General features: G+C 48.4%; 3 protein-coding genes and 1 pseudogene across 11 annotated transcripts in view; 2 read left to right on the top strand and 2 right to left on the bottom strand.

Annotated features, from left to right (window-relative positions):
- Window positions 1-2,154: 2,154 nt before the first annotated feature.
- LOC110543558 (serum amyloid A-5 protein-like) lies at window positions 2,155-4,075 on the bottom strand. 4 transcript variants are annotated; one of them, XM_021629854.2, is made up of 4 exons: window positions 3,901-3,971; window positions 3,389-3,477; window positions 2,796-2,934; window positions 2,155-2,401 (listed from the first exon to the last, which is right to left on the bottom strand). In XM_021629854.2, exons 2-4 carry the CDS (start codon window positions 3,471-3,473, stop codon window positions 2,263-2,265), a joined length of 363 nt encoding a protein of 120 aa, XP_021485529.2. In that variant the 5' UTR covers window positions 3,474-3,477; window positions 3,901-3,971; the 3' UTR covers window positions 2,155-2,262. The 4 variants fall into 4 exon arrangements, with proteins under 4 accessions (XP_021485529.2, XP_021485530.2, XP_060234712.1 ...); XM_021629855.2 differs by having other exon boundaries at window positions 3,389-3,474; XM_060378729.1 differs by lacking the exon at window positions 2,155-2,401 and having other exon boundaries at window positions 2,805-2,983; window positions 3,389-3,474; window positions 3,901-4,075.
- A 7,658-nt stretch (window positions 4,076-11,733) lies between these two features.
- On the top strand, window positions 11,734-14,248 carry LOC110559661 (serum amyloid A-5 protein-like; annotated as a pseudogene).
- Window positions 14,249-16,252: 2,004 nt separating this feature from the next.
- Window positions 16,253-23,695, top strand: LOC132652822 (serum amyloid A-4 protein). Of its 2 annotated transcripts, none has more exons than XM_060378750.1 (3): window positions 16,253-16,330; window positions 20,641-20,779; window positions 21,125-23,695. In XM_060378750.1, exons 1-3 carry the CDS (start codon window positions 16,291-16,293, stop codon window positions 21,285-21,287), a joined length of 342 nt encoding a protein of 113 aa, XP_060234733.1. In that variant the 5' UTR covers window positions 16,253-16,290; the 3' UTR covers window positions 21,288-23,695. The 2 variants fall into 2 exon arrangements, with proteins under 2 accessions (XP_060234733.1, XP_060234739.1); XM_060378756.1 differs by lacking the exon at window positions 16,253-16,330 and adding an exon at window positions 18,830-18,927 and having other exon boundaries at window positions 20,624-20,779.
- The window catches only part of Hps5 (HPS5 biogenesis of lysosomal organelles complex 2 subunit 2), a 38,954-nt gene continuing 32,711 nt past the window's right edge, over window positions 17,632-23,874 (bottom strand). For 3 of the 5 annotated variants that reach the window (XM_021655208.2, XM_060378714.1, XM_060378715.1), the window contains one exon: window positions 21,582-22,656. In XM_021655208.2, the coding sequence (XP_021510883.1) occupies window positions 22,596-22,656 (61 nt within the window). In that variant the 3' untranslated portion in view covers window positions 21,582-22,595. Of the gene's footprint in view, window positions 19,276-19,950; window positions 20,133-21,581; window positions 22,657-23,874 lie in introns of those variants that run through there. The other 2 variants (XM_060378705.1, XM_060378707.1) reach the window with 1 other exon arrangement.

Below are 23,874 nucleotides of genomic sequence, written 5' to 3'. Positions count from 1 at the left end.
GTTCAAGCGGCAATGTTTGGCTGATGATTTTATTTTCTCTTTGTCTTGGAAGCTAAAGTCTGGAGGTGTGGGCTAGGAATGCTGGCTGGGAAATGAGGACCATGGTAACTTGCCCTAGACAGGTTTATGAGGACATGATGGCAGCCATGCCAGTTCTCAGCATCTGCTTGCCTTGAGCTCTGCTCTATCTTTTGGCCACTGTAGGGACTGAAGCTGGAAGTGAAGGGAGAGTTCTCTCCCATTAGACAGTCAGCATCAGCCAACGTGTCCTGGTGGGAAGGACATCCTAAGCCGCTCTGTGAAGCCTTCAGCCTGCCAGGCCAAACCATACCCAGGTCATGGGTTAGTATGGCAGAATTCATGGCTGCTCTGGTTTGGTATGCATTGGGGGGCCCAGAGTGAAGAAGAAAAGAGAAAGGCTTAGAAAAGCTGCCTAGCAGAGATAGATATGGCTGTATTTTATTTTTCAGACATCTCTAGTACATAAAGTGTTTATGAACACAATTTTGTTTTCAGAGATTACAGCAGCATGCAGATGTGAATATGGATCTTGGAACATGTCACAGTGGTATAGTGCTTGCCTTGCTCTGTGAGTCCTGAGTAGTTTAAACAGTATAAGACAAACAAAACCAAACCACATCCATTAGGATTTACAGGCTTACTCTGCCTTCAGAGGCATTTAAACACAGCCCAGAGGGTTCAAGTTTCACCCTAAAGCCAGGGATTCATGGGTCAGAGAGTCACAGTCATCTCATTCCCACTGTCCTGAGCACAACCTATCCTAGGAATGATGCCGATACACAGGAAGAAGAAACAAATCTCTAAGGCAATTTCTGTCACAGAGCCTGCAGAGAGTGTACAGAGGGCCTAACAGAGTCTGTAGGAGGACAAGCATCCAGGACAAGGCAGACCTCAGCCAGCCCTCTGCCTACTCCAGCTTTCAAACTCAGTACTCCATAAGGGAATCTTTCTGGTAATTGGTCCACCCCTTGAAAAGATGAAGGGTGGTTTGTGGGAATTGTAGGATGGTGACTTAGGTTGGAAAGGGCCATGGGTCAGAGTCATCTGGCTTCTAGCAGACCAACCCTGACGTTGTTCCTGAGGTACCCAGTCATGCTTATCCCCAAGGGAAGGACCTGTTACAAAACATCAGAGAGCCTGTCCAGGATAGGCCATGATTCTGAGTCTCTAACATAGATCTTAAAATCCAGACACTTAGACTTGGAAACAGCATGGTCCTGAGGTGAAGGGCCGTCTTGGCTTCTGAGACCTAGAATGACTTCATCTCGGCCCTATACTGAAATTCTGGGAGATACTCAATGTCCTAGAGTAGAAGAGATAATGTCTTAAAAAAAAAAAAAAGAAAAGGTGGGATAGATGTGGCCACATTCTTGTTTAGCCATGACCTTCCTGTGATTCAGAACCTGGGAAATGGTGTCTAAACAGACCCATGCGTCTGCTCTCTTGGGTCTCACCTGGCCTCCAGGGCTACGCTCGCCCTTGCTTGAGCATTGCTTAAAGACTGCTGTGGGCTGTCTGCCGGACAGTGACCACACACAGGTGCAAGCAATAGAAAGTTTTTATGAAGCAGGATTTGTGGCACATGCTTTTAATTCTGCTCTTGGAAGGCAGAGACAGGGGGACTGAGGACTTTTATTTTAAAGTTAGCCCTGAGCCTAAAATGGAGACAAATTATGTTGTCCTCTCAACAGACAGACAGGCAGAGAGATAGACACAGACAGAAAAGAAAACAGCAGGAAGAAAAAGACTGAGGGACTCTCGGTGGAGGGGACACAAGCTGGCAGATAATTGGTTTTATAGTCTGTAGGAAATGGACAAAAGATCACCATGGTGGCAGTGGTATGGAGAAGGTGCCATAGTGCAGTCTTTCTGGGGTTGTGAATCTTGTCACCACCATTGAGAGAACTCAAACTAACACACCGAGAAAGGAGAAAGGAACAAGACACAGTTACCACGGACTGTGAAGGCCAGACACGGAGGTCAGAATCCTGGGCTATCAATGCACCAGTCCTCTGTGGCCTGTAGACGCCGTCACCTGTCAGGTGCAGGCTGAGCCCGCGCTGGTGATTCTCCTGTACACTTTCATATGAGCCAGTTCCTCCCTCCTCGTGCGAAATCAGACGCTGCTACAAGTTATTTGTTCTTGTTGTGTTTATTACACAGCTACTAAGTGTTGTCTAACAGGTTTTGTGGATACAAGACTGAAAACTCAGGCCCGTACCCACACCCCACAGCACAGCCTCAGTATTTGTCAGGCAGGCCAGCAGGCCTGTAGTGATTGGGGTCCTTGCCGCTGCGGCCATGTCTGTTGGCTTCCTGGTCAGCCATGGTGTCCTCATGTCCACGGCCTAAGAGACTCTGAATGTTCTCTCTCGCGTCACTAGAAGCAGACAAGAAGGAGACCTGTAACCGAGCTGTGTGACAGGTCTACCCCGACAGTTCTGCCCTGTGCATGGGATGGCTTCAGGAGGAAACCAGGAAGGGCCAGGAAGGAGGGGCTGAGACCCTGGTCCTAGGCTGGTCACCCCACACTGGAGGAGCACAGGCTGAGAGCCACTCCCTGTCTGCACTTGGGAGCAGGCTCACAGAGCATGGCTGTGTGCTGACTCTGCCGCAGCCCGGGGTCCACACCGGGCATAGATGGAGACTCTAGCTGCATGAGCAAGAGGACGAGGCCCTCAGGTTAGCGTGATCTTCTCCAAGCTCATCTTCCCCTGCTCTGCCCAGAAGAGTGAGCCCTGCCACCCACTCCTGGTCCCGTCAGCCAGTGGTACCTGATGACTTCAGCAGCCCAGACTCCCCCTGGCCCCCTTTGGGCAGCATCATAGTTCCCCCGAGCATGGAAGTATTTGTCTGAGTCTTTCCAGTTGGCCTCTTTCATGTCGGAGTAGGCTCTCCACATGTCCCCAGCCCCTGGATGGGAAAGGCCACAGGAACATGAGCCTGAAGACTCTATCCATGCCTTAGGGAGGACAAAGGAATTCAAAGCTTTCCGGCCTGAGCCTGTGCTCAGAGCAGCCTGAAGCTGACACACCCAAGGCCAGGCCACACCCAAGCCCAGTCCTGCAGCTGTAGGTGCACGGGGAAGACTCGGCCTGACCCAGGTGGTATTACAGCTTTCTAGGTGATGCCACCCTCACCTCATATTGTTCACAAATGAATTTAGGAAGTGGCAGGCAGACTTGGCAGGCAGACAGGATTGGCTCAAGCACAGCTGGGTTGCAATCTCTGCTCTGCCTCCTGCTATATCCCGGGCATATCAGGAAGCCTTGCAGGACACCCTGGCCCATCCTGCCAAGCAGGACAGTGAGCCCATCCCTCCTGAATGCTCAGGAGATCAGCAGAGGTAGTTGTCCCTCGGCCTTACCTTGGAAAGCCTCACCAAGAAATGAAAGCCAACTGCTGACCCCCAGGACCAGGGAGCAGAAAATGAGGCCAGTGAGAAGCTTCATCCTGCTGAAATGAAAGATGAGGATGAAGGAGATGCTCAGAGACCTGAGTCTCCCCCTTGGGTGTCTCTTATCCAAGGAGGCTCTGGTCACTCCTTCTGTTCATGTGTGTCCTGGCAGTGCCCCCTGAGACCTCACAGCAGGACCCTCCTCAGAGACACAAGGCCTACGTGCTGACCCTGTCCTGCCAGCTGAATGACCTCTGTCTAAGAAGGCAGTCAGGCAGCAGGGAGGGAGCTGGCGGGCAGAGACCAGGTCTCTAGTCCCTCTGGGAGCCTCTGACTCAGGAAGACGCTTTTCCCACACATTCCCTCAGCCTGGCACAAGCCCCGGAGCAGGTGAGCAGAAGCGAGGAGCTTCTCTCAAGAGGAAAGCATGCCTGCCGAAACCCAGCACACAGTAAGTTTCTGTGCTTGGGTCTGTCCCTCACCTGATGTCTGCTGGGCAGAGCTGGTGGGCTGTGGCTGTAGGTGAGAGGAGGCTGGTATTTATGCTGAGCCCCCCTGCTGAGGTCAGGGGCAGGGAGAGCCTGGCATGGTGCCTTGGGAAGTCCCAGCAGCTCATTTCTTGTAAAGACGACAACAGAAACCTTTCTGATGCCCAGTGAGCTCTTCCTCCACAGGTCATTTTCCCTGATTGTGCAATGTGGACACAGAAGACAGTTTTCTCTGTTTTGTTTTGTCATTTTCTGGTTTGGGTAGACACTTGTTGCTTAGTGGAACAGTGCTGTGGCAAGAAGGCATCACGGTTGAAGACCAAGGCCGTGTGCTGCTGTGGCATCGTAATCCATGCAGCCACCACCTTTCTATCCTCGTCATTGCCTAAGTGTGCCTGCTTGGTTCCCTGTGGCTGCTTCATTGAATTCATGTCTGAACTCGTATCACTGAGAGTTTACTCAAAATTATGTATGCTCCTAAAGATGCTTCAAGCATCTCCACTAACTGACAAACTATCCCCTCTTCGGGAGGATTGTCCCCATCTGTACTGTCTCAACACGTGAGTAGATGAATTAATTTTGTGAGCGGGGCAGGGTTGTGGAGGGAGCTTTGTATCCCCTCTGCTCAGACAGACTATCACCACAGTGTGGGTTTCATAAGGTTGAGAGATGCCTACACATCTACCATATTATGTAGTTTTAGGATTCATTTCAATATAGGACCAGACTAAGCATAAATTGGGCCACAATCCATTGTACTCTTTCCCTTAGATATTATCTGCCACCCTCCAGGACGTGAAGTGTCTTCCACTGGGTCAGTATGGGACAGAGCCGGAGACATTGTAGGTCTGGGGAGCAGGGTGGCTCTTCACCTCCAGGCTGTGTGGTTTCCAAGTGCAGGCATCTGGATCTTAGGCTCTATAGCAGGAACCCAGGGTCACAGGCTCTCCTGGGAAGTCTCTAGTATTTTGTAACAGGACTTTCTCTCAGAGATCATTGTGTTGAGGTGACATGGGGACAATGTCCTTGCTTCAGCTGCCTGATGCTGGAATTGTTGTGACCCAATGGCTTTATCCCAAACCAAATCATCCACCCTGGAGTTACCAGAAACTGCTCATCTTTCAAGGGGTGGCAGAGTTACCAGAAAGATCACTGTTCCCTGGGCACTGGCCTTTGAGAAGCCACCTGGACTCTACAGCGTCACCGTTGGGCTGTGGGGCTAAAGGCAGGCCATTTTACACTTGAGTGGCTGAGTCATCCTTCAGGGGCATGGTGTAAAGAGGGAACAGCTTGGCTGTAACTCGACTAACTCACAAAGAAAGTGCTCTTCTCCTGGGAGAGAGCATGAGTTGTATGCACAAGTGGAGATCTTGAAGGGAGGCCTGGCCTAGAAAGCCTTCTCAACTCACGTTTGCATGCTGTCTGGGAATTTCAGAGAGAGGGTTCTCACTTCTGAACAACTGTTTCTTAGATGTGTAAACATCGCTTTTAGATGTCTAGTGCCCTTGCACACTCACATGGCTTTCTCCGCCTTCCACCCGCTCTCTAACCCCAGTGAATGGCGGATTGAACCCGCATTGCATATCAGAAGGTTTCATTTCCTACCCATGGGATCCTGAGTGTCAGCCCTGCACAGGCTAGCAGCCCACACTCAGCCACAGGCTGTGGCCCCTGTCCAGCCTGCTTTCCTTACCTCCCCGTCCTGACCATGCTTTCTGCACAACACTCACTTATTTCTGGGTCACGCTCACCCATCCCTCCCTGTCCCTGTGACCCCAACGCAGGTGTTTCCCTTTAGCTCTATTTTTCCCTCATAAGAAAACAAACAAATAAAGAAAACAAAACAAAAAACAAAAGCAGTCTTTCCATCCCACTTTGGGTTCTTCTTTTGCCATAGAGAGCAAATAGTCTTTTTGAATCGACCTGTTTTGAGTACCTGCCAAATTCATTATCAGCCTCTTTCCTGTCACACCAATGTTCTCTGCAAAGGTGAGTTGTGAACCAAGCCTTCAGACTCAGATTTCCCTGGCACCATCAAGCATATGCCAACTAGGACCTTCAAGTTCTGGCTTAGGAGTCTGTACTCTAAAGACCCCCGCCAGGCACGCCTGAGGGTCAACACCTGCCAGGCATGCCTGAGGGTCAACATCTGTCAAGCATGCCTGAGGGTCAACACCTGCCAGGCATGCCTGAGGGTCAACATCTGTCAAGCAGTCTCCATAGAACAAGACACCGTTGTTTGTAATCTGTAGACAAAACTCCCAACTGCCCTCCAAACATCATGGAAGAGCAAAAAATTCCTCCAGCATATTCACTGCAAATGATCCCAGTGATGTCAGCTAATCTCACTGTGTTCTGAGCCATCATCCTCATCTCTGAATAATACTTCTGAATCTTCCAAAGCTTGGAATGCCTGGTGGTACTCTCCTTAGAGCACTGATATAAAAATACAAGGGGGTTGCAGAACACACATCAGTGTGGCTGAAGTGAGGAGGACAATGCAATGGAAGGGCGTGGGGAGTGACAGTGAGGGCAGCAGTTTGGGTGGTCTCTGAAGCCAGGATGAAGGCGTGGATGCTGCTCAGGAGTAGAGCCTGCTCCCCCCACCCCCACCCCAGGATCTGACACAGTGTCACCTGCCTCATGTCTTGACATTGGCGGTTACTCCTCGAAGGACTGGTTGAGAGCAAAGGAGGAAACTCCAAAGCTGCTCAGGAAGCCTAAAGATCTTGAGGTGGTGCCTGCGAGCAGGTGGAAACAGGGCAGAGGGGAGGGTGTTTGCTTTCTGCAAAGTCCTCCTGAAGCTGTTAACACATCTACGGAGGACCAGCTGAGTTTTCACAAGTCACGCCTCTGTGTGTTCCCATCAGGACACACCTCTCCCTTCAAATATTTCTCATGTCTTTGGGGCTAAAGAAAACAATACTCAGAACCCTTTCCTCTAGCTTTTTGAGATCTTTAGCCGATTATTATTGGTTCGTATGCTAATCCCCCTGTGACACTGCATCAGTGGAAGCTTCTTTTTGTTTCATTCTTAGCACCTGTTGACCAGCCTTTCCTCAGCCTCTGGTAAAAACACATCTGATCCCCATGGCATTAGCATCTTTAGATCCTGCACATTAATGAGATTTCTTGATAACTGTCTTTCTGTGTCTGGCTTGCTATAATGAACAATGTCTTAGTTCTATTTATAATCTACTTATAGTGGGGCAGTGTTCCATTGGATGACTATAAAACATTTTCTTTATCCATTAATCAGCTAGGGGCACTTGAGATGATCCCACTGATTTTTTCTACTGATAAATTTAGCCGTTTAAAGTATATTGGGACCTTTTCTGCATTAGCAGTGGTCACACTCTTATCATGTGGCCAACACTATACTTGTAGTTTTGTGCCATTTCCTTCCTTCTGAGCCAGCTTTAAACTCCCAGTCTGTACACACTACCTCCCCTCCTACCTCACACGCTGTCTATTTGACCATTAGGAGCCACTGGCCGTGTGACACAAGTCAGGTGCAGTGTTCAGGGATCCACACAGACTATTTGTCAAAAGTCTGGCTGCTTTCTGTGTATGCTTCCTGGCTGCGCTCACAGATGCACGCACGTGGAGCCGTGAGTCCAGGAGAAAGCAGGCGTGCTGGGTTTCCTCCAGGCTCTCTATGTCCTGTCACACAGTGCCTCTTCCCCGTCTTTCTCCTCTCCTCCACCCTAAGAGAAAAACCTGTTCCCGAGACTCTGTGGGGACGCCTCCCCAGCAGGCAGTGCTCACAGGCTTGGATTCTGATGTTATGCCCACATCTGTCTAGAGCCCACCACCCTCACTCACCCTTAATGAATCCCTTTTATAGATTATGGATTTTTATGAGTCCCTTTAATGAATTTGATAATGTAAGAGTTTATTGAGCAGCCATGCCCACTTGCCCTGTCTAACCTTCAGTGTAGCATGGGAACATCCTCAGAAAAAATATTCCCGTGCCTTGTCTTGAAATCACTACCTTAAACTGTCCTACAGTCCTGCCTCCAAGATCAGGCTGGTCCCACTCATGTCCTCACTGCTGCTCTTCACTTCTCTAGTTTCCTGAACACCAATACCTTTTCCAGCTTCCTCTCAGTGGACAGGTTTGCCTCCTGTTTTAGGGTGAAAAGGAAGCCATCAGAAATGCATCCCAGAGGCTCGGGCCACCGCAAGCATCAGTCTGCCCGTGGCTACTCCTGGCCTCTGCTCTATCATCCCCTAGGCCTACCTTCCACTTCTGTGTGTTTGGTGCCTGTCGACAGAGGTGACCCGCACGGGAGAATGATGTCAGCGTGCGGTTCCACCGTCAGACACTGGAGCACAGGGCTGTGCTGCAAGAAGACACACCACACACCAATGTCCCACAAGTGCCTGCTCTGAGATTGGGTCACCTCCAGCTCCCGGCCTGAGTTCACAGGCATCTCTGTGTGTCGAATAGTGACTAGCCACATGGCTCCTTCAGTTTGAACACCAACAAACACTGGGAATGCATTTTTCCCTTGGCCACTTCTGAAATTCCTTTGAACTGTATGATGTTAAAATTGTTTCATAATTCTTATGTTTAATATGTTGGTTTTTTTTTTTAACTTTTGGAATTTGAAATATATGTTGTACCACTTGAAGAAGATGGAATTAACCCCTCCTTCTCCCTGTTAGCGTGGACTGCACACAGAATGTTCACTAATGTGATCATTGGTCAGTAATAAGGCAGTTGGTATTTTGGTCATTTCATTGCATAAAAAATTCTCAGTAGATTTCTGAATAGATTTTCAAGAGGATCTGAAGATGGATATATATACTTCCTCTTACTACTTATGTGTGCATATGTTGTCTCTGTGAGTTAATGTACAACAGGTACATGCATGCACAGAGGACATTGATCCCCTGAAACTGAGCTACAGACAGTTGTGAGCTACCTGACATGGGTGCTGGGAACCAAACTCAGGTCCCCTGGAAGGGCAGCAAATGCTCTTAATTGCTGGACCATCTCTGCAACCGCAGACTGTTTCTGTTTTTGTTTTCTTTTTTTAACTTGAGAAATAGTGAAAATAATTGGTATTCACAAAGTTACTACACCTGATCACAAAAACAGAAATGGTTTAGACTGAGGCGCTGAGGTGCCCTGATTTGTGCTATGTGTTTAGTATTGGTCCCTGCGAAGTAAACACCACATGGCTGGACCTTCCAGTGCAGGAAATGTGTTGGCCCAGTATTCTAGCTCTGCAAGTCGCACTAGAACAAACATGGCGATGACTCTGCCACCCACATCTTGATGACAAACCCCACACACAGGCAGAGGCAGCGCAGCCCCAACCTCTGCTGTCACTCTGAAGTTACAATGTTTTAACTCCTAGGAATCATTCCCTAAACAAAACAATCTCAAGGAGTAACCAGTCTGCTTTGGTTTGGTTTTGCTTGTTTCTTCTGTTTTGTTTTTACTCTCTGAACCTTTAACGTCATAGAAGAAGGTAGATTGGTCAGATTCCTAGCTGGCTGGCAGGGTCACATGAACATAACTGGCCTCTTTTGTTCCCTAATGGCGCGTGTGCTTGTAAGACACCTGTGACATGAAATAGAATCTTGATGCCGGTCTCTTCCACATGCTGAATATGACGGGGAGTTTGAAATTTTGTTTCTCATTCATACCAAGAGAGAAGAGCTAGATGACAGAGGAGTGAAGGGCACAAAGAGGAGGCTAAGTGAGCTTGTCTGCCGGGATGAACAGAGGCCGGCAAAGCAGGAGTAACAAGAAACTAGTTTCAGCCAGAGAATCAGCCTGTCTCCTCCATCCTCTTCAGTTTGCAATGACGTTACCTTGTCTAGGCTGGCTGTGGTATCTAGAACCCCCTCCCTAGATTGTCTCTGCTGGAGAAGTCCAAGACAGATTGTTTTCTGAATGGCAGCAGGCTGTGTTCCTAAACAAGCTGGTGTCACGCCAGGACTCAGCTAAGAGTGACCCTCAAGGGAATACAGCCTGAGAGCTGTCCTCATCTTTCACCTGTCTGGTCTAGCAGTTCCCTGATGGGCTGGGGCTGAGCTTTCTTTGAGAGAGAGTGAGTCCTTCCTTCCTTCCTTCCTTCCTTCCTTCCTTCTAGCAGTTTCTTAGTTCATTGCTCCCCAAAGCCTTGGCCCTAAATTCAGGCTTCTAGGATTGAGGTAAGGAAGCAGTAGGGCCCTTTTAATACCTGGTCCCTATGGAGCCAGTTTAGTTAATCCATTTGTTGCAAGATGGAGCAAATTGAGGAAGAGAGGTCTTCCCTAAGAGCTGAGACCTTATGCTAGGAAAATGCTAGTTGCACCTTCAGAAACACATAACATCTGTGGGGGAAGGCTGGCAATTCTAGTATAGACACGAAATCAAAGATATTTAGGTCAGCCAGGCAATGGTGGCCCACGCCATTCATCTCAGCATTGGGAAGCTGAGGCAGACAGAGCTCTCAGTTTGAGTCCAGCCTGTCTACAGAGTGAGTTCCAGGACAGCCAAGGCTACACGGAGAGATCCTGTTGTGAAAATTCAGAGAGAAGAGGAGGGGAAGCAGGGAGAGACTTAAGCTCTGAAGTGTTGGTTGAAAACAAAAAAGCAAGCTGAGGCAATGACTGGGAAGCAACTGCCCGCCGCGGGAGTTATCCTAACTGCTTTTCTGAGAAGCCTGATCTTCTTCTGAGATGCACACTGCCTACCTCTCAGCATCCTCACTTTCCTCAGTATTCACCCAGGAAATGCCAAAGCAGAAAAAACTGTCTGGTGTGTCCACATTGGACAATCAGGGAAAATGACCTGTGGAAGAAGAGCTCACTGGGCACCAGAAAGGTTTACAAGAAAGGAGCTGCTGGGATTATTCCTCTCCCTAAACGCTGGTGCGACCATGGACACAAAGTAATAAATCTGGGGGCTGCTCTTCCAAAGGTCATGAGTTCAATTCCCAGCAACCACATGGTGGCTCACAACCATCTATAACGTGAACTGATTCCCTTTTCTGGCAGGTGTAAATGCAGATAGAACACTCATATACATAAAATAAATAAATCTTTAAAACAAAAAAAAATAATAAATCCAGTCACAGGTTATCATACATTTCTGCACATTAGCTTGTCCATGGCCATCTCTGGACAATGACTAATTCTGACATCCTTCTACTTAATGTCACTTCTGTCATTCCGGCCGCCCTCAGACACACTGCCTTTGCAGGTTCTCCACCTCCAGCTGTGTGCTCTGGCCAACCAATCACTTGGACCCACTGTCCTGAGGCATCACAGACAGGAACGTCATGAGGTTCAGTGATTCAACACATCTGATTACCCATGAAGTCCCCCATAGGCCAACAGCCGAGAAACCTACATCCTGGATAGAGGAGCTCTCGCTTTCCACCTGGAGCAGCTAAGGGAGCCCCTTCTCCCGGGGAACGCTTCTGAAGCCAATAGCTAACAAAGGAGAATCAAAGCTGTCCTGGTCCTCTAGCTGCCCAACCAGGTAGGCTGAAGCGTGAGTAAAGAGCTTAGTGGGAACCAGGGCGGTGTCTCTGGAGGTCTTTCATAGGAGATGACGTGGTGGGACTTTCTCTAGGGACCAAGCCTGGCTCCAGGTCCATATACCCATCGGGAAGTCTCAGCTTCAATGCCAGCATCCCCTCCCCGACATCCACAGACCGTCCCTGCTCCTCCAGAATCAGGCGACAGAAGACTCCACGGGTGACTTATGAACACATCTATGCCTTTCTTCTTTCCTAGACTGTGGCTTCCTTTTAAATTCACGGTTGTCTTGCATGTTTATATGCTGTGAAGTTTACACAGAGCTGAGGGGACAAGTGGGAAATGTGTCTCATGAGCTGTAGGCTCCTGTAGGGGGTGGTGATCTGGTCCCAGTGTTTGTCTTCCTCCATCAGTGCTGCCTTGCTGTGGCCCCAGACAGATCTGCTTCAGGGATGAGGGGTGGAAACTGAAGCTTGTGATTTTGAGGCTGCAAGGTCACCTGGGTACCCACTGGGATGTGAGGTCACCTGGGTACCCACTGGGATCCAAGGGAGCATCGGTGGGGTTGGGCGGCTAGCCTCTCCCTGGAAAACAGACGCCCAAGGGTGCAAAGAAATCTGTGTATCTCCTCAAGCCTCTCCTTTCATTTCAGCAGGAGGAAGTCCCCATCAGCCTCATTTTCTGCTCTCTGCCCCTGGGAGCTCTTGGTGGGTTTTCCTTCACTGGAGAGGCTTAGCGAGGTGAGGCTGATGAATGAAATATGGCTTCAGTGTGATGGGCACAGCAACTCAGTATGCACTTTGATGGGTTGTGTGGGGTGCATGCTTACACACCTCTGGACGCATGACTGTAGTGGTCTGAGCAGAGCCGGTGGCAGAGCCATGGTTTGAACCTGGCTGTGCATGAGGCCAGGCTTTCCTGGTGGTGTCTGATGGCCGTCTCCCCTGGGAACCGTGTTAGGTGTGCATGGCCAGGAGGCTCAATCCTGCTGAAGCTGTGTCCTCTAGTCCTAGACTCTTAGGAATTCACTGTGGGTTGTCAGTGGCTCCCTAGGTGATAGAACCCGGAGCCACCAAGGACTGTGGCTCTACTGCCTCCTCGAGCAACCACTACACTGCAAGTCTGCCCAGGAGGGCCAGAGATGCCATTACAGAGCTGTGCAGCACTCTGTGGAGCAGGTTGCTTAAGAGTGAGTACGGAAGCCTTTCCACGCGCAGCCTTTCTCTCTCTTTTCTGTGTCTCCTCACACAGAAGTACTTAAGTTTAGGCATAAGGTCATTGTGTAATTCAAATGCTCTTTTCTATACCTCCCATGTCTGGGAATAATCCTTGTTCTAAGAATCTCCTATCTCAATGCTGTGTTATCACTGCTCCCCAATTGTCCCTGAGCATGCCAATAAAGCAGCTTACAGCTGAGCAGAGGAGAGAATAGGACTAGATTTCCTACCAACCAGGGGAGAAGGAGATAGAGCAGGAAGTAGGGGATCACAGGAGAGGTCCAAGAGACATCAGGAGAAGGAGCTGAATTAGGAAAGCTACAAAGAGCAAGCATCTTTGGGATGCATGCTCAGAGAAAGCCAAATTAGCTTAGAGGGTTAAGGACAGAGTTAGAACTGCTCAGTTCTTATGCCGTAAAGCTTATTATTAAATAAATATAAAAGAGTCTCAATTATGTTGGGTTAAGAGAGAAACTAAGAAACAAACACAGTTTTATAAAAATAACCATAACACCTAAGTAATGTAAATTCATTATTGAACAAGGGTAATGTGAGAGTGGCTCATGGGAGATTTTTAATGTCTGGAAATACATTAGATGAGCTGGTAGGGGATTATGCTGCCAAAACCTGTTGGGAGGCATCAGGGATTCTGGAGAATGTGCTCAGTGCTCAGGTGAGCCCTGGAGACAAGGGTTCCAACCTTCCAGTCTGACTGAAGCTGCAAAATCCTGCTCTGTGATGCCTTCTTTCCGCTCCACATTCCCATCTGAGTAATAATAAGCCGCTCACGGGAGCACAGTGCTGGTTAGCTTACACATGGAGCAAACCACCCCATTATGAGTCTCAACAGGAACCCGGGGAGATCAAGTAAGATTGGACAATGTTCCTGCCTGCTGTGGTCTCAGGCTGCTCTGAGCACCAGCTCAGGCCAGGAGTGCTTTGAGTTCCTATGTCCCCCCTAAGGCAGGGCAGAGTCTTCAGGCTCATGTTCCTGTGGCCTTTCCCATCCAGGGGCTGGGGACATGTGGAGAGCCTACTCTGACATGAGAGAGGCCCAACTGGAAAAACTCAGACAAATACTTCCACGCTCGGGGCTACTATGACGCTGCCCAAAGGGGGCCAGGGGGAGTCTGGGCCGCTGAAGTCATCAGGTACCACCAACTGACGCGACCAGGAGTGGGTGGCAGGGCTCACTCTCCTAAGAGATGAGGTGAGCCCCAGGTAAGGTCTTGCCAGTCTGGACTCCTCCTTTTGCTCATGCTCTGTTTCTGCTTGACATAGACCCTGGGCTGTGCTCGGAGCCAGCAGGCAGCTCGACCGGGGCAGGCCTGCTTCTCTGGTGATACTCAACTCACAAAAGATGATCAGCCTGGCCTATGCAGGACTGGGTCTCCACAAGTCCTCCTTCCTGCTCCTTCCTGGTTTCCTGCTGAAGCCACCCCATGAGAAGGGCAGACCTGGGAGAGGAGACTGTCCACACAGCTCGTGACTGATCTCTGTGTCTGCTTCTCCTAGTGATGCCAGAGAAGGCTTTCAGAGTCTCATAGGCCGTGGACACAAGGACACATGGACACAGATCGGGCCGCAGTGGCAAGGACCCCAATCACTACAGGCCTTCTGGCCTGCCTGGCAAGTACTGACCATCCTTCTGTCAGCTTCAGGGAGCTGTGCTGTGGGCCCTGCAGGTAGGTCACGTGGTACTTCAGTTTTCATCCCTCGTGGGTGAGGATAACCTATAGTGTGTGTGTAATAGATTTGTAGGTGATGAATATTTTTGTTTAGGCTGAGGTCATGCGTGCTCAGCAGTCAGAGCAGATAGATAGCTCTGATGACTGCCCCAGTCTTCATGCATGCTCACTCAAGTCCTCAAGACTCTGAAGTTACGGGCTTACTGTTTCCAGGCCCTTCCGTGTCCTGACCCCCACCCCCCAGTGTCTATTCTGTCCCTGCACTCTTTCTTCTTTTCCTCATGCCCTAGTCTGATTTTTCTCTGCCTCTGTGGGCAGAGGACACAACTGTTGGATGATTCTAGTGGTGAATGCTGCCTTAGCCACTGCTGCCTTGATACTCTACCATCACAGCAACACCTTCAAATCCAACTATCCACCAGTTATCCAATTACTCATTACAGCAGAGGAGTAACTCACCGTCTCCCAATGTAATGTTTCCATGTGTGTGTGTGCAGGTGTGCATGTGTGTGTGTATATATTACTGCCTGTGCAGATGGATGTGTTTGTGTCGGAGGCAGGAGGATCACTTCATCTTTGTTCTCTCAAGCACTGTCTGCCTTCTTTTTTATTCAGGGTTTTTCAGTGGCCTGGAGCTCTCTGGACTTTCAGGTCAGCTAGGCTGGCTGGACAGTGAGCCCCAGACCTGCCTGCCTCTTCCTCCCCAGTGCTGATCACATGGGTGTTGGGGGTTGATCTTAGATTCTAGGACTTGCACCCCAAGCCCCTTACACACTGTTCCATTGCCCCAGTTATTGTTTCCTTTTTTATTTATTTTATGTGGCAGTTTTGGGTTCAAATCCAGGGCTTGCTTGAACACAGTCATGCCTTCACTTCATCTCTGTTAGCAAAGGTCTGAACTGCCTTGCTACCTGGGACAGTTGTTTTGTCAGCATGTTTTGCTCTCATTGGACACCAGGTGCATACATGGAGCACTAGACTGTATGTAGATGGTTTCTGGGTGAGATTTGCATTTGAATTTGTAGACTCAGCAAAGGAGATTTTCCTCTTTTGTGTGTGGGCATTAACTAAGCCAGTGAGAGCCTGAGCCATCGTCTGTCTAGGTCTCCAGGGAGACAGGGAGAGGAGGGGATTCTTTCCAGTGTTAACAATGAAAGACAATTTCATGGCTTCATCTGCTACATGATATCGACAAATGGAGCTACTTACCTTTTTTGTTTTGTTTGTTTTGGTTTGGTTTGAGACAGTTTGTTTTTTTTTTGGATAGTCCTGGCTCTCTTGGTACTCACTCTATAGACTAGGCTAGACTTTTTTCCTCTTGAGTGCTGGGATTAAAGGTGCGTGCCACCACACTCAGATACTATTTGCCTTAAAAAAAAGAATTATTTATATGAGTATATAATTACTTATAAGAGTATGAGTGTTCTATTTGCATGTACACCTACATGCCAGAAGAGGGCATCAGATCTCATTATAGATGGCTGTGAGCCACCATGTGGTTGCTGAGAATTGAACTCAGGACCTCTGGAAGAGTAGACAAGTGCTCTTAATCTCTGAACACTATTTCTCCAGCCCGTTATTTGCCTTTTTAATATTTGGTTTGACAGAGGGTTTCATTATGTAGCCCTGGCTGGCCGAGATCATGAACCTTCTACCTCAGCCTCCTAAATGTGGGGTTAGATTTATGCAGCCCTGTTGGTATAATGTTCTTTTAAAATGTATACACCTACCCTTGTTCATTCAAATACTGATTTCTCCCCGACACCCCAACTCTCTGGTTTCAATCCGGATATTGCATTGTGATACTCATTCTAAGCATCCTGTCTCAACTCTTGTGTAAACAGAACAAAATATAGCAACTAGACACAATGTTGAGCAGGGAAGAGCCAGAGGACAGGAAAGAGGGGAGGAGTTAGAGGACAGGAAATAAGTGGGAGGAGAAGGGGCAGAGGAGAGCTAGGAGAGCAGAGCTGGAGGAGAGATCTTGGAACGACATGGAGAAATGGACTGGACCTAATATTTCACAACAAGCAAGTATAATGGGGAAATCTAAATGTTAAGAAACTGAGGGCTTTGAGGTTTAGGAGGGAGCAAATATTGCCCAGCATTGTGTTCTAGGTTAACTAAAAACCCAGTCTCTGTGTGGTGATTTGGCTATACAGCTGCTGAGGATTAACAGCAGCATTACTAGAAGATAAACCAATAGTAAACATTAATCACCGCCTACAACACAGCCCCTTGCTTGGCTGTTGCGTGTCCCTGTAAGCAACACTAGGAAATGTTTAAAGCGTTCAGTTACATCCTTCCATCTGCTCAGGGGCGAGTATTTAACACAGACTTCCTGTGAGCTAGGCGTGCCGTTAGTTTCGAGTATCAGTTTGTCACCGCCTAGGATCACCTGTGATGGGAACTGCACAGATCGCACCAGCTTCTGGGCAAGTCTGTGCAGGGTTGCCTTGACTGCTGGGTGGGAAGAATAACTATGGTTCACACAGAAGATAAGCAGAGAAAGCTGTGACCCCCCAGGCTGAACCCATGTGGGCCCCCACACAACCCCACCAGAGCTGCTCTAGCCTTCAGCCACACCAGCTTCTCCTGCCAAGCAGGCCCTAGCTGGCAAAGCATTATGCACCAGGCTGGGCTTCTCAGCAAAGTGGGCCTTGCTCCAAGATGAGCCCTGGGCAGCTGCCCATCAATTTCCTCCTTGGCGCTGGTCAGATGTCTCCTCCCTACCCCAATACCTTCTGATCATAACCAGGCCTCTCTGCTTATTTTATTGCTGTTCACAGGCTTTTCTGTATACTGATAAAACTCTGTCTTATCAATCATGACCTATCCACTGTCTGACTTTTTGTCCCCCTACCCCCTGTAATGCTGGACTGCACCCTGGAACTGTGAACCAAATAAACCCTTTTCTCTTCTGAGTCACTCCCCATCAGGGTCTTCTATGACAGCGACAGACATGAAGCTAGAACCTTGGCATTGTTTCCAGCCACAGGGATTCTGTGTACGCAGCAAGAGCAAGCAAGACCTTGGCCTTTAGGAGTCTGGACTTTTGGAATTGTGTCCATGTCTTAGTTAGGGTTTCTATTGCTGTAGGAAAATGGTATGACCAGCCAAACATGGTGGCACATGCCTTTAATCTCAGCCACCAGGAGGCAGAGGCAGGCAGATTTCTGTGAATAGAGGCCAGCCTGGTCTACAAAGTGAGTTCCAGGACAGCCAGAGCTGCATAGTAAGATCCTGTCTTGAAAGTAACAGTTACAGAAAAAAAAAAATCAATAAAACAACGCCCCCCTCCCAAAAACCCCAAAAATATTGTGACCAAAAAGAAGTTGGTGAAGAAAGGGTTTATTTCATTTTACAGCTTGAAGTTTATTATCCAGGGAAGTTAGGGCAGGAAGTAGGAAAACTTGCCAAAACATAAAAAAATCACAAAACACAAACAATACACAAACAATTTTGGGTAATCTAGATTTTAAAAAACTATTATGAGCAAGGGAACAATTTACTCAGTTCACATTCTCTCTCTCTCTCTCTCTCTCTCTCTCTCTCAAGCTGGGTACTGAACTCAGCAAGCATTCTGGACCATAGTCCAACTACCGCTGGACCATAGTCCCTGCCCATAACTCTTTGTTTACTAAGAAAGATTGAGCAAGAAGGATTCGGCCAAGGTTTGTTGGATTTAAAAGTGCTCTTCTCATTAATGGTAAAGCCAGGAGAGAGAGCAGCAGGTTCCATGGAGAGAAGGTCCTAGCAGCCCTACTTCCTCTGGATCTTCAGCTAGAGAAAGGGCCATGCTGTTTTCCTGGGAGGTGCTGTTCATGTTTGACTCCCGAGATCCATTTTGTATATAGTTGGTAAGTTATAATTGGGAAAAATTATGTTTTCTGATGTTTCCCCCCTGGAGATGGAATCTCATGTAGCCCACGCTGGCCTGGAACTAGCTTTGAAGCCATGGATGACTTTAACCTTCTGCTCCTCTGCCTTGCCTCCTGGGTACCACTAGGCCTCGTTCTGTGTAGTGCTGCTGGGATGAAACCCAGGGCCTCAGACTCGCTGGGAAAGCTCGGTACCGACTGACTCCCAGCCCCAGAGTTTACCGTGTCTTTGGGGGGCTGAGCTAAGTGGATCAGGGGACTGAGAAAAGGCGTGTTGCTGAGCTGTAGTCAGCTTCACTAGGTGCAGATGGGCTGGGAGCCAGAAATACCTTGGAACTCTTGCTTATCCAGCGGTCTGGCGGAGACTCCTAAAGCCCATTTTCACTGTCCTAGCAGTAATGATTCAGGGATGAACAAACAGAAATGCATTTCCATTGTCAAAATGTGGGTCTGCCTTTGTTTGTTTGTTTGAGATAGGGACTTACTACCTAACCCCGGCTGGTCTGTACCTCACCATGTAGACCAGGCTGGCCTTAGGATCAGAGATCTACCTGCCTCTGCCGTGAGAGTTCCGGGTTTGAGGTGTGTGCCCCCCACTCCAGCCCCCAGCCTGTAGGTTTGTTTTGACTTCTCTTCCTATTCCTGCAGCACCATGAGTCTTGTCACAGTCCTTGTCTTCTGCTCTTTGTTCCTGGGAGTCAGTGGTGATGGCTGGTATTCATTCTTCAGGGAAGCTGTACAAGGGAACAAGTCAGGAGGGCGGCCTCCCAGTTAACTGACTTCCTCCGAGCAGACGCTGCACACCTGTCAGGGGCGGGGGGGCCCTGAAAAAGCTACAGATGAGTCAGGACAGGAGTTTGGCTCTTTGTGGCTTTCCATTTCTACATTTGGCATCCTTTGAGGACTCACTCTTCAGAGACAGTTCACAAGGTCCGGCCTGTATGGATGATACTGAGGCAGAGGGGTCAGGATTTCCAGAAAGCGTGCTCCCCCAGAGGGAATCACAGCAGATGCCCCAGGCTTAGAGTGTAAGTGAACTCTCTGTATGTCTCCGGGGGGACGTGAGCTTAGTAAATGTGCACATTCCCACAGATAATCCTGTGTCAGACAAACAGCCAAGAGTTAGGATGCAGAACTCCTAGAAATTTAGCACTGGTCAGACAATCGGGATCCTTTAGTTTGGGGCCATTACCGGGAACTCTTAAAATGAACATCATGGGGCTGGAAAGGTGGACCAGTGGTTAAGAGACCTGTCTACTCTACCAGAGGTCCTGAGTTCAATTCCCAGCACCCACATGGTGGCTCACAGCCACCTATACCAGGGTCTGATGCCCTCTTCTGACATGCAGGTGTATTTGCAGTCATGTATGTAAAGTATACATTATAATGTGCACATACACATAAAATAAATAAGTAAATCTTTAAAAAAATGAACACCTTGTAGGTGTGTTTTGGTGATTATTCATTCCTCTTTGTTAGGGACATCCACACTTGTTTCCGCTGTGGACGTGTGCCCAGGATTAGAAACACAGGTTGGGAGGGGCGTGCCGTCTAAGCTGTGGTAGACCCTGGTGGGCAGTGTCCCGAGGGTCGGCTACTCTACAGTTCTGTAGTTTACAGTGATAAAGTCCCGGCTGCTGCATGGACACCAGCTGTTAAATTTGTTGTCACCCTCCCGGTGACGTCGGTACGTCTCTCTCCACCCCTCCCCCCCAGGGATGGGGAAGGAGTGTGACTTCTGACGTGCCCCCTTAGGCGTTTAACGCACAGCACCTCAGCCTGTCTTCTCTGTAGTCCTCTGGGCGGTGGTGGTGTGTGTAGAGCCCCAGCTAAAGGGCGAGTGGGCCGGAGGCGCAGCAGCCAGTGACCATTAATCTTCTCTGCCAGCTCGGCTGCGTCTAGACCGATGTAGGAGGCTCGGCTCTGGGTGTGTCCGTGAGGCTGTCCCGGGCAGTCTACAGGAAGAAAGACCCATCCTATAAATACACCTGGCACCATTCCCTGGCCTGGGGTGTCTAGGCGGGAATAATCACACTGTGACCATCCACTCACCCCTGTGTGCTCCCCTCAAACTGTTAGCCCTCGTCCCTGAGCTGCTTGTCAGGGATTTTGTAGGGCCCATGGGAAGTGTGCATTTTCTACCTCCCCTCCCTGCACAGCTGTTCCTTGGTCTTACCCCTGGGATGCCATTGTCCATTGTGATCTCCCTTACTGGACAGTCTAGTACATAACACACACACAGATCCATATAAGAAGCAGCCTAGGACTCTGTCAGCCAATCCAACCCCGGCTAGTCCACGGAGAGGGCCCTCCCTCCGCTCACCAGGGAAGGATCATTCACCACCATGTATCATTTTAAAGGATTATCCTCTCCAAGGCGGAGATCTGGGAATCCACAGGAAGTTTTCATCATTTCTCCAGTGTAGCACTGGATTCACTTTTGTAGCTTTCCTTCCTTTGCAGGGACTTGGGACTTGTGGAGAGCCTATCGGGACAAGCTAGAAGCCAATTACCAAGATTCAGACAGATACTTCTATGCTCGTGGGAACTTCAAGGCCCAACAGAGAGGAGCTGGGGGCATCTGGGCTGCTAAGATAATCAGGTAATTGTGCTAGTGTCTCACGTCTCTCACTCTTCCTGCCTGTGGCCTCTCTTATGCCCCGGCTTCCAGGGTGTGGGCAGTCTGTAGGCAAGAGAGAGGCACATGGATGGACGGCGCCCATGGGTGTCCCCCCACATCAACAGAGTGAAAAAAAGACTGGGGTCTCCAAGGCATCATGTCACAAAGAGGACCAGCTGGCTGAGGACTTTGCTCAGGAGATTAATATTTCCCCTTCTCTGTGCCTTAGCATTTGCTCCTCCAGTATTTTCTGGGTGATTCCTTGGTAGCCAAGGTCAGCTGTCTCAGTGTGTAATCCATCTTCTGTCTCTCTTCATTGGATTTCAGCACCAGCAGGAAATACTTCCAGGCCCTCCTAAACCGGTACTATTTTGGAATCAGGAACTATGGATTGGAAAGCCTGCAGTCTACCCAGAAAGCGGAGGAATGGGGCCGCAGTGGCAAAAACCCGAATCACTTCAGACCCGAGGGTCTTCCTGAGAAGTTCTGAGCCTGTCACTGAGGTTGCACTCAGGGACTAGGCTGGGAACCACATCCCTCTCCCCTCGATGGGGTGTCCTGGTGGGAAGGACATCCTAAGCCGCTCTGTGAAGCCTTCAAGGCTACCAGGCCAAACCATACCCAGGTCGTGTGTTAGTATGGCAGAATTCATGGCTGCTCTGGTTTAGTGTAGAAATGGGGAAAAAAGAAACAGATCACTCATTCCTTGAATCTAACACTACTCCACACTGCATTTCCACAATATATTCCTACAGACCACTGAGAAATAAATCTCATGTCCATGTTCTGTCCAAACAAAACCTTCATTTATTAACAATGAAACATGTTATGTAAAGCCTCATAAATGACAATCAAGTTACATGGCTTAAATAATACAATCATTTGTTATAATTTATATTAGTGCTTGGCTTTCTCTTATTACAGCTTTTTAAAAATAATTTTTAAAAAATGTGTGTGTGATGACACACACCTTTAATTCTATCATTCAGGAGGCAGAAGCAAACATAGGGCTGAGGAAGCCAGGTCTACCAGCAAATTCCAGGCTAGCTAGGGTTACAAAGTAAGGCTCTGTTTCTAATAAGAGAGGGACGGGAGTGGGAGAGGAGAAAAAGTGCATCACTCAATGAAAAAGAAAGGGGGGGGGCAGAACTCTTTTTGGTCACTCTCTTTAAAAATTACAGATAATACATTTCAGTGACTAGTCAATATATGTAGGTTTAGATTAGAAACTATCAAATAAATATTGGAAAAATATTTTAAATTGAGCTCAAGTCAGTTATGGGCAATTTCATTTAAAACTCTAGTTTGGATCTTCAGTATTACATATATCAACAAAAACAATGTCACTGTTCCAAGTCCTGACTCAGTCATTTCTAGAATGCCTCATGTAAATGTGGAAAGTACTGAACCCCTGTTCATAACACTGTCTGTCTCCATGTGACAGCTTCTGCCAACAGAGCTGCGCAGCAGAAAACATTCCCTGACGCTCTAACAGCTCAGCCACCACCCTGTACACAGTGACTACCACAAAGCAGGGCCACTCCCGTGCTGCTTCCAGTGAATGGCAGCCAACTCCTTCCAAAAGCCGGCTTTAAAGGGCTGAGAAGTTCTCAGGTCTCAGAGCCACGGAGGCCACGTGCCAAGCTGGAGATGGCGTCAAGAGCAGCTGCAGCGGCATGGCTCGTTCTGTTGGGCATGGTTTGGGATGTTCCCTTTCCTTCTGTGGCAAGGCCCTCTGAAGGCTCTAGAGCAGGATTCCACGTGGTCAAAATGTTATCATGCCTTGCCAGATCTCCCACTAGGCCTGCTGTGACCAGAGGAACCGATCACACTTCTCAAGCATGCCTTGTATCAGCGCTCTGAAATTCCACAGAAAGAAACAAGAAATTCAATTGTTCTCATTCTTAGTAGCAGATTAAAAACTCTAAATACTTAAGAGGATTCAAAACACTGTTTCTGTGCTCAAAAGACACAGGCTGAAACGAAGAGAGTGGGCTGGGGACATGATGACTCAGAGAACTGGAATGCTTGCCAGGCTGAGAGGAGGCCTCAAGCCCAGCATTGGAAAAAAGAAAAGGAAAGGAAAGGAACAACAGAATGAACAAGTACTCTGGAACGGGAGAGAATGTATGCAACTCTTGCCTGGCGAGAGGCATTTAGACATTTAGAACACGGCAGAGTTCCGCAACTAAACCAGCAACTCGAGCACAAAAAGGGCAACGGACTTGAAACTAAACCAGCAACTTGAGCACAAAAAGGGCAACGGACTTGAGTTATTTCTCCAGAGATGACATCAAAACCTTAAGCACAACTGTTCATCCAGCATCAATAGTCATTAGGAAAATGCAAGCCAGTTGAGCAGCTCTGACTCAAAACTCCAAAACTTTTAAATGTAAATATTCTCAAATCCAAAAAATTCTGAAACTTGAAATACTTCTGTTCCCAGCTACATTAGAATGGGATACTCAACCTGATGCTGTTATCATTCTACTTAGATGAGGCATCTGAGATGCTCAAACTCAATAGAATGCAGAATGGTGGTTGCCGGGTATGGGAATGAAGGCCTGTTTAATAGCTCTGGTGTGTCAGTTCACAGAAGATATACTGGAAATTGATTGCTTAGCAACATGCATACACTAAATAACTAAATGTTCTAGACAGCAAATTTCACATGGTTTTCCTTTCCTTTCTTTCTTTTCTTTCTTTCTTTTATTTTTTTTTTAAAGACAGGTAATTATTGCTATCCAATCCAGGGTGGCCTTGAACTGCTGACCCTCCTGTTCCCGCCTCCCAGTGCTGAGATTACAGTGTGTTTGACTTGGTTTCTGTTGTTCCACCATATCTACTTTACCACAAACAGCAAGAGAGGAACTTGAATAAAGTGTGTATGCATACACATATAGTCTTGCCTGGCTTTTAAACTGGCTTCAGGGATGACAAACAAATGCTCCGCCATGAGCTACAGCTGCAGCCTGTCTTCACTCTGTTTAGACAGGATTTCACTAACCCACCCTGTGTGTCTCTGAACCTGTAGTTCTCCAGCCTTGGCCTCCTAAGCAGCTGGCTTACAGACCTGG

This window comes from Meriones unguiculatus, chromosome 1 (assembly GCF_030254825.1).
Source record: "Meriones unguiculatus strain TT.TT164.6M chromosome 1, Bangor_MerUng_6.1, whole genome shotgun sequence".
Classification (NCBI taxonomy): domain Eukaryota; kingdom Metazoa; phylum Chordata; class Mammalia; order Rodentia; family Muridae; genus Meriones; species Meriones unguiculatus.
Note: the sequence above shows the minus strand (reverse complement) of the source record. Positions and strands in the feature narration are given on the sequence as shown.